General features: G+C 40.8%; 1 protein-coding gene across 14 annotated transcripts in view; it reads right to left on the minus strand.

The window, feature by feature from the left end:
- CADPS (calcium dependent secretion activator) overlaps positions 1-13,823 on the minus strand; it is a 475,048-nt gene that overhangs the window by 63,130 nt on the left and 398,095 nt on the right. For all 14 annotated transcript variants that reach the window (XM_034956809.3, XM_034956818.3, XM_055110096.2 and 11 more), the window contains 2 exons: positions 6,164-6,238; positions 5,192-5,275 (listed from right to left, as the gene is read on the minus strand). In XM_034956809.3, coding sequence (XP_034812700.1) covers positions 5,192-5,275; positions 6,164-6,238 — 159 coding nt within the window. The remainder of the gene's footprint in view (positions 1-5,191; positions 5,276-6,163; positions 6,239-13,823) is intronic.

A 13,823-nucleotide genomic window follows, 5' to 3' on the forward strand; every position in this document is an offset into this window, starting at 1 on the left:
TCAGTTGCATAGACTGATTGTGAGGATCAAATGAGAAAATGCATGCATACACTTAGCACAGTGCCTGGCACATAGTATGTGTTCAATAAACGCCAGCTACTACTACCACAGTTGGTGCTTCTGTCCGAGGCAGACACCACCATTCTGAAATATAGAAGCCAATTGACTTAAAAATTACATGTATTTGGCAGTGAATAATCTGGTGATGTTACCCTCTGGAGGGTGAACCAAAACCTCTGTCTGCATCACTCATCATCAACCCACACTGTAAAAAGCCGTCTCTCCTACCATGGACATTCCCTGAAGCCAAAGCATGAGTGAAATGCCATCAGAGAAAATACTAACAAACTCTGAGGAATATTCACCCCACTCTAGAATTCAGACTGCCTCTTAACCAAAATGTTCTGTGAACAGAAGTGAATGTCATTGATTCAGTTTGGGCTTTAGACCCAGGTGGTATTCTCGTTCTAAGGCAGGGCATCAAGAGCTCTGCACAAAAGCAGTCAATGCTACTGATTTACACAAACGTCTCGCAAATTCTAGTGGGGAGAAACATATCTGTTTTGTTTCATTTCCAGGTGGCAAGACAATCAAAATGCTGGCAAAAGGAAAACAGGGTGAATGAGAGTAACTTAAGACAAAGAAGACTGGACATACGGTAGGTTTCAGGCCCTTGACAGCCCTAAGATAGGCTTTATTCTTCCTGTTGTGAGTGGCTTCCATGTTGTGTTGTGACCACCTCAAATGGATTTATTTGATCGGAGGAGGATGTCTGAATTCTAGGGGACTTCAGAAGACTTGATATAAAGTTCAGACAGAACTTGATAAGGTTCTGTCTGCTTTGAGGTGGGGCCTGGGCTACTCCTACATCTTTATTCCTCTGCAGGGGCCCCAGGGTTTAGTGAAGGAAGAATTCACGTGAGCTGGGGGGAACTTAACCTTTCCAAGCCTTAGTTTCAACATCTGCAGAAGAGTGTTGTTGGAATGGGATTGTTCTGAGGATTCAGCAGGAAAAATACATTTAAAGCACATAGCTTTGTGCCAGGCACTTAGCAAGTGTTTAAGGAATAGGAGCTGTAGCTCTTATAGTTATTTTAGACTTCTGAATTCATCTAATATAACCATCATCATATTACACTGAAGCAGATTAAAAGCCAAGATGTGGTACCTTGTTCCAGGTCACACAGCTCCTTGGTAAGGGGCAGAGCTGGGTTACCATCCCAGTCTCACTACCCTGTGCTGTCTTTTTCACTGTACTCCATGGACTCTCAGGACTCCTAGCTCAGCTGAGCTCTTCGGTATATCATAGTTCTCCGGCTTTCCACCTTTGCCCTCTCCAGTCAAGTCTCCACCCCCCAACATTCACTTAATCCCTAAACCGTGTTTATGTGACCTCCAAAATATCCACAGAAGTGCCTCCTGCTTTCCTGCCTCCTGGCTAACGCAGCTGCTATTTTGTCCAGAAGATTCTCCCCTCTTCTGTATCCATCGCTGACTCCTTCAAGCTTGACAGCTCAAGTCGCTCATGTCCTCTGCAGAGAGACCTTGCCTGAGCATCCTGACTAAAGTAATATCACCTCCCCACTTTCTCTTGCTCTCCAGTTTATGTCCTGTGGAAATGCTTCTCCCACCGGATAATTTTCTTTCGTTTTTAATTGCCTGTCTCCTTTACTAAATGTAAGCTCCCAAAAGGGCCGAGAACACACCTTTCTAGCTCGTTGCTGTGTCCCTAGCACCTAGCACAGAACATGACACATAGGTGCTCAGTAAATGGAAGTTGAGTAAATGAATGAATGAATTCCAGAACCAGCATATTTGTTAACACTTGCAGAGGACAGAGAAAAGCATTGTCACTTTCTGTGGGAGGAAGCTGGGTACCTGCTTGCCCTCTTCTTGGCCTCCTAAAAGAACAGCGAGTGGCTACCCACAAGACAGGGACCCTTCCAAACAGGCATCCCACGCAAAAGCACATCTTGTAGTCAAGGGAAATGGGCAGATAGTTGCTAATTGCGTCTTCCAACTGGGCTGATCTTTCAAAAGTTCGAAAGGCGCCTGCCTCCATAAATCCCAGGCTGCTACTGCTGCTGAAGCTGGTGAGGGAGGAGAGGAGGGTGCGCTTGGGCGCCTCTCGGGCTGGCACGAAGAAGCCACATCTCATCCTCCCTCCTCCCCCCAGCTCCTCTCCAAGAGAGGAAGCAATGCAGATGGAGACGAGAAATAAATATTCCTGCCTGCTCCGTGCCACTGCAGACGTTTTCCAAAATGTCTGGCTTGGACCATGAAACAAGCCCACCCAGGAAAGGAGGCGCTCAGCGGGAGAAAGAGGGGGAAAGGGTGGCATATTTGTCGATACTCGTCAGCTTTCTGGGGGGCAGAGCACATGGCTCATCCTTGGCAGCCCTGCTGAGGTGGGGACGTGGTAAGTGCACAGTAATACTTGAGGAATTGAATCAGAAATGGGAGTGGAGTTAAGAAACTCATGCCAGAGCGTCGGCACTATCTCTGTGCCTCTGCACAGGGTCCTAGGACGCACAGCTGGTTCTTTCACAGGTTTCAAGCTCTTTGCACAATACCTGCTGCCTCTGCTCATCCCTTTTACTTCCACTCCACTCCTGGGGAATTAACACAATTGGGCTGAAGGAAGCCATCAAAGGCCATTTGGAATTTGGGCAGGAACTCAGAATCCATGTGTGGAGATATTCCTGCCACCTCTAAACACAGTTCACTTTCTCTAATACTGGAATACTGGCAGGAGATGAGAACACGGGCTGCAAATGATAAGTGGGTGCTTTTGGCCTGGGGTGGCCAAGTGTGTGGGAGAAGTGTCACTAAGGAGGGAAGTTACAGGCCCAGCAACAGGCACCGAAGTGTTCTGCATTACACTGCCTTTGCTAGGCATGCTGTGAGGCTGCAAAATGTCTCTGAAAAGGGAGATGAGAGGATGGGAATTTCAGTTTGAACACTTCCGCATAGGATGCTCTGGGTGTCCTGTTTCTAATCTTACTGTGAGACTCTCTGGTGCCCTGTTCTTGATATCGCTGCCCCTGGACCACCTTCCCATAGTCCTCTTGGTAAGCCAGTAATTAGGGTGGGGCCCTTGGTGGATTGAATTCTGCTCAGTAAAGAGTAGAGGAGCTTTCCTGAGTTTCACAGGTTCAAGTCCAATGCAACAAAAACAGTTGCTCAAAGTGAAGACACAAAGAAAGCAATGTCTTCTACGGGTGTCAGGGAAACATTTTCCAGAAATGTTGCATTGAATTCTGTTTCTTTTCACCATTTCCAGGACTTCACTGAGGAATGAAACATTGTCTAATATTTCCCACTCATGTGCCCTGAATCCTTCTTTATGAATCTTCCCCACTCATTTGCCCATCTGCCTTCCAGTGCCAGGCAATTGCCAGCTGAATCCCACTCTCTCCAGGAAGCCGTTCAGTGGTGGGGGAAAGCTGGCAGGACACATTGGTTCCTGTCCCCACTCTGCCCATTGCTGTGTGACCTCAGACAAATCACTCCCCTCTCTGGGCCTTCATTGCTTTGTCAAAGGAGTGGGTTGGATAGGTTTCCTTTCAGCTGTGACACATTATAGGAATGTTCCATAAGTGAAATTGGATGGAATTCCTACTGTCATTATCCCCTTCCCACCTCACCTTTGCCAATAAGCTCCAGGGATAGGGGCCATTGCACCTCTGGGATTGAATTCAATCCTCGTACCTGGGAAGGTCAGAACTGCATATCAGAAGAAACTGTTTTAAATGTTCTGTTTACATTTCCCTTAGTTCCCAGGAAGATTACTGTATGGGTTGGGGAAAGATCAAAGTAGGGTATATTTGGAAAGAAGTTGTGTGCGTGTATGTCTGCATTTTACAATAATCATATTAGTTACTTTGTAAAAATAATAGTTGCCATTTATTGAACTCTATTATGAGCTAGGCCTATGCTAAGCTCTTTTGCCTACGTTATTATCTTCATGATAGCTCATTAGGGAACATATTATCTGCCCTGCACTCCCTTACAAATGAGAAAACTGAGGTTCTGAGGGGATGGGACATTTGCTTAAGATCAGACAGCTGTTAACATTGGCAATGGGATTTGAGCCTGGATCTGTTGGATTCCAAGGATAATAATGTGCCATCCACTACCCTGTGCTGGGCCTTGTCTTGGCATTCAGTCACTATCTGGGACATTCTTCATACAGTGAGGCTGTTTTAAAGACCCACAGGCAGTGGGTCCTAAATTGATTCCCTTTCCTATGGTGTTGTCAGAGGAAAACAGCTAGTCTCAGAGCCAGCAGGAACCTGCTGTCAGAAATGGCAGGGAAGCATGCAGCTGTGGTGTCTGCCTAGCATCAGGAAGAGTGGGAGAACTGGGCCCCCGAAGCAGTCCATTTATAGCAACTGTCTCCATTGATCATTTATCCATAGAAAATAAGGCTGGTTTCTGCCCAGACTTAGCTACCTCATTTCTATGGCCTTGCCTAATTCTGGCACAGAATCAGGGCCTCTTGGAATTTGCAAATAATTAGATCATATGTCCCAGAAGTTGTAAACTTAAATGGCTCCTAAGCCCAGGTAGGTATGTGAATGAGTGAAACAGCCAGGAGGGGGTTACAGCAAACTGCAAACACATGTCCAGTCTAAGACCCCCAAGACACAGCTCCAGCAGAGTTGCTGTGCACCTAGCATGCTATGCAGGCACCCCCAGAAATACAGAATTTTCTGTGAATTCTCCTGATTTTTAAATGTAGGCAATTCAGTTAAGAAGAACGTACTTGACACAGTGAGGACCATATAAAACATATTTCCAGGACTGAGTGCAGGTCTTCATTTAAAACTCTAAAATTAATTTTTCTTATTTACAGATGAGGAAATGGTGGCCCACATTAAGTCATTTGCCAGAGCTAGCTAAGGTGGGCTTAGGTAGGCAAATCTCTGGATGCATACATATAGAAATGTGTGTGTGTGTTCATAAAAATACACACATATTGTACATTTACAAATGAAATAGAAATGATGTTGGATTACCTGCTGTTATTAAATGTTTGGCTTTTCACATAGTGTTAATATTATACAATAGTTGACTATAATTAACACACACACCCATCCCAAAACAAAATGACACAACATAACTCCTCTCCCAAGCCGAAACCAAAAATTAAAACAAAAGCCAGGAAATAAAGAAGCTCTTTACTTACGGTAAATGACAGAAAAGAGGAAAACAAAGTCCCTTCGTCATATCTGGATAATTTTGCCAGCACTCCTTCCAAGATAGTAACGAACTAGAAAAACAGCAAAAAAGAAAAAAATGTTATTTCAAACTATAATTGTTCACCATAAAGCACATCATTTCCCAACCACATAAAGGCTGGGATCGAGCCCTCCGTTCATTTCTGCAGTCTATTATTTGATTCCCGCCTTCGGAGAAAGGAATAGACTGCCTTTACATAGAAATATTTGACTTATCCGGCTTTCTCTTCATTATTATGTGATTGCAAATATAGAGTGTTACAGAAGTGCAAAGTGACAAAATATTATTGAGTTGCATATAGCATGCGATAATATTAAATGCACTTTTTAAAATCCAAAACTGCGCAAAGCAGTTTCTACGTTACATATTAGCACTACATTTAATCCAATCTATTTTTATTTGTATTTTATCAGTAATTTGGGGGAAACAGAAGTTTAGCACTGGCAAATATAAATGTCTTCCCATTCAGCATTACTTAGTTAAAATTCTATAATTCATGAGGGTGACTGAAATAGCTTTATCTGACTTTTATGTTTTATTATGACTCTCACTGCATGTGAAACTAGAGGAAAAGGGGTTTTCATGATGGCAGAATTCCTTATTACCGTTTAACTTTCTGTATTTAAAAATCTAACTTTGTCAGAGCTGAAAAACAAAACAAACATTTCTCATATAACCTAGCGCAACGTTTGGGGACAAATTCTTATTAAGTTAACATATGCCACTTCATCAATTTATCTTCACACGGCTCGAGATCATCGGAAAATCATTTAGAGCTAAGGCTGGGTGATGTACAATCTTGTTTCCTGAGAGACACAAGTATCCAGCTCAACTTTTTAACCTGTTACATTTTAATGGAAATGGAGACATAACAAAGCAGTGTTCACAATGAAACATTTCACCTGAAGCTGGAGGTTACCTTTGCAACCAAGAGTGTTATCATTTCTTTAACAGTTTCTTCAATTAGTTCGTCTATTTTTGAATGGTATTGATGCTAAGAACACAGAAAGACAAATATTAGCATGTTTGGGAGGTGATGGCATTGCATCCGTCAGTAATTTTTAGACAACTTAATTTATAAATAAAGCCTGGCCTGCGGACCCCGTTTATTTCCTTAGTCCCAGAAATATTTATAAGATCCTGACTCCAGTTCTTTGATAGAGAGAGATCTGAAGCTCTTAAGAATATTACCAAGTTCATTGTTCCTCACTCAAGGCTTTCGATGCTTCTAATGTGTGCAGACACTTAAACACTTTTACAAATAGCACACATGAATGACTTAATGACCCAGCAGTGTGTTGATTTGGATCTTACAAAGCAGGATACTGTAATAATTTAACACAGGAGATTAAAAATTATCTTTGGAAAACTGCTGGGGGTTGTGGCTTAGGTAGTAGATTCCCTTTCCAAAGGGAATTTGATGAAGACACTGTGACTAATTTTGCAAAAACTGTTCTGAAACCCTCAGGTTCTTTGGGTTAATACCTCAGAACTCCTCATTTTGTCTCCAAGTCTTGACTCAGTATAAAGGCAAAGTGTCTCTTTCTGAACTCTTGCGGCAAGCCACTCATTTCCTCCATACATGGATAAACAGACCCAGTATGAGAGCCTACACTGAGACCACTGCTAAGTTTTTAAATTTCTCTAACTGTGCCTGTCAATTACATTTAAATAGTAATGTGAAAACAAACCCCCACACAAATAAAAATCTGCTGTAAATGCCAGGGAAAAAGGAAAAGTGATTTTAACACAAAATATTATATGCCAGCTCCTTAACATTTATTAGATCATTTTAGTATCCATTTGAATTATCCCATATTTCCCTAAGAAAAAATAACAATGCAAGACATTGTTATTTGAAAAGGAAAATGCACTTACCCACATTTTAGCAAACTTTCAGAAGGATGATTAATTAGGAACAGAAAAAAAAGGAACAGTGCAAATAAAAATTAGGACAAAAGGACACATGAGAAAATAAAAATTAAATAAAATATTCAAAAGTCTATGTAAACATATGGAAATAAGCCATAGTAATGTGGTTTAATATTCTGATAACTGGCAATCAGAATTATTGAGAGTGAGGAAAGGGATGCGAATTAGGTAAATCCATTTAGAATCATAGGCGAGGTTTGTTTGTAATTGGAAGACCTGGATAAAGCCCCAGTGCAAAGTTGGGAAGTCATGTTACCTATGAAAATTTAACTCAGTTTCCTTATCTGTAAAAAACAAACAAAAGAGATAATAATACTATCATCCTGGACCAATGAGAAGGGAGAAACCAGTATGAAACTCTGATTTTGGAACAAGAACAAAGCCAACCCTGTATAAAGATTTTTAGCGGGTCTATGCTAGTATTATTATTTTAAAAACCAGTGCCCGAGTCCTTTCCTGTAGTCATGCCTTCAGACTCATAAGTCTCTGTTTGGGAGATCAAGTGAGAGTCTAGATGTGAAAATATTTTGTCAACTGTCATCGTGACTCAAATATTGTTAGTTGTTCAAGTTCATCAAGTATTAGATAAGGGTAGAGAGAGACAGTCTTATTCCTTAGTCATCTCCTCCAGTTTCATTTTAATTGATTAGAGGAAAAACAATACAGCTAATGGCTTGTATGTTGTAGTCCCGTTGAATCAGAACCCATGTTGGCTACACTGCTAGATTCAAAAAGGAATTTACTCCTAAGTGGCATAAACCTGAAGCTAAATGCAAAAAATTTATCTGCAGAATTCTTTGCTAGAAACACAAAGAAAGATGTCAGAGCAAAAGAATTCAGGAAAATTGACAGGGCTCCAAATTCATTTTTAGGTCTTGAGATAAGATCCAGAATCACATGCTTACTTTTCCTCCTCATATGACTGCCTCACTCGTCTAGGTTTTCTTTGCATTGCTATAAATGATTCACATTTATTAATTATGGGAGTAAACTAAATCAGAAAAGCTAGCTGTGTGCAAAATAATATGAAATATACCAAGCAAAGAAGAACATCATTGAGAAACAAAACACTCTGTTGAAAAACTGGGCTGAAGTGGCAAAGAGACTAGAGTAATTGTTCTCCACACGCCAACAAAGATTTAGGGTCTTACTCTGTGGAGTTAATGATGTCATTCTTTCTCCCAAGAGAAACAAGCTTTCTCTTCAGGAGCTAGGAACCTCAAACCCTTTCATAAGGAGACATGGTTGAGACATCGTGGCTTATGGAAATATGATGGTTTATGGGAACCTCTTCCCATTTCAATTCTTCCATGCCAAACTTCGCCTTAATTTTTCTCCAGGCAGTCCTACTATCTCTCCCTTTCACTCCATACACATTTGATCATCTCCATTCCTTTTCTGTTATCATGAACGTTTCTTTTTCTCTGCTTATAAAACAAAGTATTTTGATATGATTATCCTGTCTCTCCCATCCAGGGGAAACTTTATCATGTCAATCTCTGTTGATCTATTTCCTCATTTTTGCAGTGGGGCTAGAATTATAACTTGTGAATGTAGACATCATATTCACTTAACCAAATAATGAAACAATGCATGGAAACGTGGTTTAGAAACTGAGAAGTGCTATGTGGCAGTATTACTACTACTACTATTATTAATAGATTAACATAGTGGTTGCATGTGTATATACATTTCTCTAAACTCACCTAAAATCTCTATATTTTGTTGTATGTAAATTATGCCTCAATTTAAATATAATCTTCTTTGTGGAAGATAGCAGAGCAGGGTAATAATTACTCTGTTTATCATGTAGCAAAGAGGTAAATATCAAAGCAGCCCCTATTCCTATTCAAGTAATTACAGAATACGTGAATCCCTTTTGCCAGTTTTCCCTGATATATGAGACTTATTGGATTAACTTGCTTTCTGGAGTAATAGTGAGTACTCTGCTTTCACTCCTTGATCTTTCTTGGGAGATATATTGTTCTGTGCAGATGTGAAGCTCCACGAAGGGGTATATATATATCACTGGGGCAACTTTTAATTAACAAACATTCCTACTAGACAATTTTGTTATAAAATGCCTTGCAGTCTGATCGACTATCCAGATACGGTACAAAGAGGGAGCTTTACCATTTTCCCGTTTTCCAGTCCTCTCTGCTGGCCTTTTTTTTTTTTTTGAGATGGAGTCTTGCTCTGTCGCCAGGCTGGAGTGCAGCAGCACTCGGCTCACTGCAACCTCCGCCTGCTGGGTTCAAGCGATTCTCCTGCCTCAGCCTCCCGAGTAGCTAGGACTACAGGTGTGCGCCACCACGCCCAGCTCATTTTTTTGTATTTTTAGTAGAAACAGGGTTTCACCACGTTGGCCAAGGTGGTCTCGATCTCTTGACCTCGTGATCCGCCCACCTTGGCCTCCCAAAGTGCTGGGATTACAGATATGAGCCACCACGTCCGGCCTCTACTGGCCTTCTTGGATTAACTTGCCCTATACTCCAAAATTATATCCTGAGGGAACTACTAATATTCAATGGCCTGGAAAGTTTGGTCACTTCACTTTTGCTTCTGATGGGCTGAGTTGCAAATTCACAATTACTGTGTGAAAATCATTCCACTTGACTTCCTGTGCTACACGTTTTGCCTTGTCATAGAACAGATTGTGTGTATGTTGTCTTTCTGTTAAGACCATCTGACCTTGGAAATGAGATGAAAACACACTAGACCAAGTGAGAAACTATTTAATACGCAATTTCCCTTCTATTGGTACTTCACAAATTTTAATGAAAAAAATAAATATTTAAGATGGAAAACTATGCTTAACAAATGTTTCAGCAGCTGTCTTTACATGTGATATTACCCAATGATGAAATCCAGGATGCGATCTTAAAAATGGAGATTTCATCACCTGGCCAGTATCTAATCTAAAGCAGGGTGAGGGAGTTGGGACCCAGGTGGAGGCTGGTATTAGTAGCTAGGTCTATAATATGGGCTTCATATCCCATACTCAGAAATACAAACTACATAAAAACATTGGACTTTCATCTATTCTTATCCCAGTTCCAGGATGTTTCCAGATATTCTTGTTAAATCTCATTTTAGCAACTCAGCTTTACTTTGGAGATGAATATTCCCATTCTACAAAGTGAGAAAAATCAAGGAGGAAACATTTCCATATGACTTTCCATTGAAGTTCTGATTAAGGTTACAGCCACTGTGCTAGACCACTTAGAAGAAGTACATATTTACAGACAATTAAGTCAAGCTAGCTTTATTCTCACCTGTTCTCAGCCACTTGGCATTCAAAGAAGCCTCATTTCCCGCAGCTGGTCATTTAAGTGTCTCAGATTCAATTATACTAAGGAAAAATGTCACGATAGATCTCTCTAAGATGGCTTGGGAAAAAAACCAACAGTCTTACAATAAGAATCATAGACTAGGATGCATTATTGGATGGGCCCTTAATAAAGATATTCAGTCTAGATGTGTGTGTGTGTGCGCGCTATTTTGGGAGAAACAAGAAATGTTTACAAGCCTCGGTTATTTGTTTTCATTAAAAAAATTATGTTGAGTCACATGGGGAGAGTATGGGTAGTCTTTTCTACTTTATCAAATAGAACAATGTCTAGAAAGAAATAGACACTGCTGTTTCATGTCAAAAATGTTACTGCAAGTCCAAGACAACTTTCTGATTTTATATCCAGAATTAGGGGACTTTATTTAATACCCAATTTTAACAAACCACATACTTCCCAAAGGTTGTGTGTTGCATGCTATGTTCTTCATTCAGCAAATGATGACACATCGTTTGGCAGCTAAGGTATGGAGTCCATACGATGTCATGATTAAACCAAAAGGCAACTTATTCTTCTATAAAACCAGACTCCCAGGTCAAGCTAAGGTCATTCTACCTTGGCCCAGAAGCGATTAGTGGTAAAGAGAAAAGAAGGGTCCGCCATTGTGATAAAAGTCAACTTGGTCTTTCTCATCCTCTGTCTCCAACTGGGGTCTATGGTTTGGTCAAGGAGGTCCCCAGGTCCTCTGAAATTGTAGAGTAATAATATGTGAAAGTATTTTTTTCCCCTGAGAAATGGCTCCATACCTTTTTTTATATTCTCAGTGAAGTTTGTGACAGCAACTCCCACGCTCCCACTACTCTCCCTAAACCCCCAGCTCAAAAGCAAAACAGCCCAGATCAAAGTGACTTGGCTTGTTTGGAAGAACTGTTTAACCATCTGACCAGGTATGTGGGAGCTTTTGAAACATGGCCGTCATTGAATCAAGCTGGGGAGGGACTGCAAAAGCTGCTGAGGAGAAGGCAAGACCAGTCCTGTTGTATCAACCCTTCTGCACCCTGGCCTAGCACCATCCTTAGAAAACTCAGTTAAAATGTACATCTCAAGAAGATTTAAGGGGAACTAGGTCAACTGCACTGCATTTAATTTAAAAGAAACCTGTTATGTTTTAAAGGATCCCATCGAGAAGATGAAAAAGAAAACCCACAGAATGGGAGGAAATAGTTGCAAATCGTATATATGATAATGGTCAAGTATCCAGAACATACAAAGAACTCTTACAACTCAATAATAAAAAGACAAATAACCCAATTTTTTAAATGGGCAAAAGATTTTGAATAGGCATTTCTTTAAAGAAAATATACAATGGTCAATAAATACATAAAAAGGAGCGAACAATACATGCTACAGCATGGATAAATCTTGAAAACACTGTGCTGAGTGAAAGAAGCCAGACACAAACGGCCACATATTGTATGATTTTGTTTATATGAAATGTTCAGAATAGGTAAATCCTTAGAGATAGAAAGTATTTTGGTGATTACCTAGGGCTGTGAGGAAGGGAGGGGAGTGAGAATTAATGGGTACTCAGTTTTTCAGGTGATAAAAATGTCCTAAAATTGACCATGGTGACGACTGCATAACTTTGTGAATACACTAAAACTAAAAAATTGTACATGTTAAACTGCTGAATTTTATGGGTATGTGAATTATATCTCAATTTTAAAAACAGTAGCTCCAAGGGGAGAAAAATTAAGGAGGAACAGGATTCTGGAAAATATGAACTCAAAGGGATCTCAATGAACTTTTGAGATCACCAAAAACAGGGCCTTTAAAGTGGGCTTGATGAAGCCTAAGAGATTGTTTAAATATTCCAGAGCAGCTTAGGTGGGTGGTGGGCAGTGAAGAGGTGCAGAGCAGAGGGCCACCTGGCAGCTTGGACTCTAGGCCCCCTCCTCCCCTCTCCATCCAGAGCAGCTGTACTTTTATTTGTGTCACATGCTGGCCTTCTTGATTTGCTTTGAAAAACAGATTGTGCCACTAAAAACAGCCTGAATAAAACTAGAATAGTGCTACCATTTTACAGATGAGGAAACTGAGGCCCAAAGAAGCTGAGTGATTTGTCAAACTCCAGCTTTCAGCTCAGCCAGGGGAAGAATCTAGGTTTCTGAACACCGAACCCAGGTCTTCCCCAAGGGGGGCTATCCTTCCTACCTGAGTCCTTCCCCTGAAGTCAGGTTTACATACTGAGTATCCAGATCTGTGGTTCTCATAGTGTGGTCTCTGGAACAGCCAGCAGCATTAGCATCGCCACGGAACTTGTCAGAAATGCCAATCCTTAGACCACACCGCAGACCTATCTGAAATTCTTGGGTGAGACTCAATGATCTGGGTGTTCAGATGCTCTCTGGGTGAGTTTAACGTACACTGAAACATGAGAACCACTGCCCCAGATCATTCATATGAGCACATGATGCTGGGACAGAGAACCAAGGGCACCCTGAATTTGACTCCAGTGCTTAGAACTTAATCCCCAGGAAAAGGTCCTCGACAAGAAAATTAGTCAGGAACAGAGTTAACCAGGGTGGGGGTGGGGGCTGAGGAAGCTGACTTGTAGGGGAAACAAGGTTGAAGATGATCTTGCCAGGAAGAGAATACCACCAACCCACATTTAAAAATGGAAGGTGCTGAAAGAGAAAATAAATAACGAATAAGGAGCAAATATAATTTAGTAAAAATTCTGAACATGTAAGGCTGGTATCGAAAGATCTGATTTAGGAGCAATTTATGCCAATTGGCAACAACATAGAGTTGCCAGAAATGCTTCTGAATTAATTCTAAATTGGTATATGAATATCTAGCTGGCTTAAGGCCATCAGAGAAAAATGATCATGATAGTCTTTAATCAAGCCCAAGTCGCTGTTTCCTTCTCCTTTACATTTTAAATACTGCTTTGGAATTGCAAACTTAGCAAAGGACTAAACTTTTGGTCAGGAAAGATTCATGATCAATTCAGTCTAAGGAAAATTGAAAGTCTGCAATTTTTTTTTTCTTTTTTTTTTTGGAAATTCAGAACCTGCTGGCTGGGGATTGGGTAGCAGGGTGATCTAACATTATACATCCTGGAAGTTGTTTGATGCAAGAAAGGCCTCTCTTGCTGTCCAGATGTTCAAAGTGATAAAATGCACTTCAAATGTGAAAATGACTTTCATTCTGGCAAACACAGATCTGTTCGAGACACCAGCCTAATAAATAAGGTCGTCAAACTTCATTTAGCTTAGAGGAACTTTATGGCCACCCCAACTCCAGCCAAGAATCACTTCCAAGTGACTGACATTCTCATCAGCACATGCCTTA

This window comes from Pan paniscus, chromosome 2, assembly GCF_029289425.2.
Source record: "Pan paniscus chromosome 2, NHGRI_mPanPan1-v2.0_pri, whole genome shotgun sequence".
NCBI lineage: Eukaryota > Metazoa > Chordata > Mammalia > Primates > Hominidae > Pan > Pan paniscus.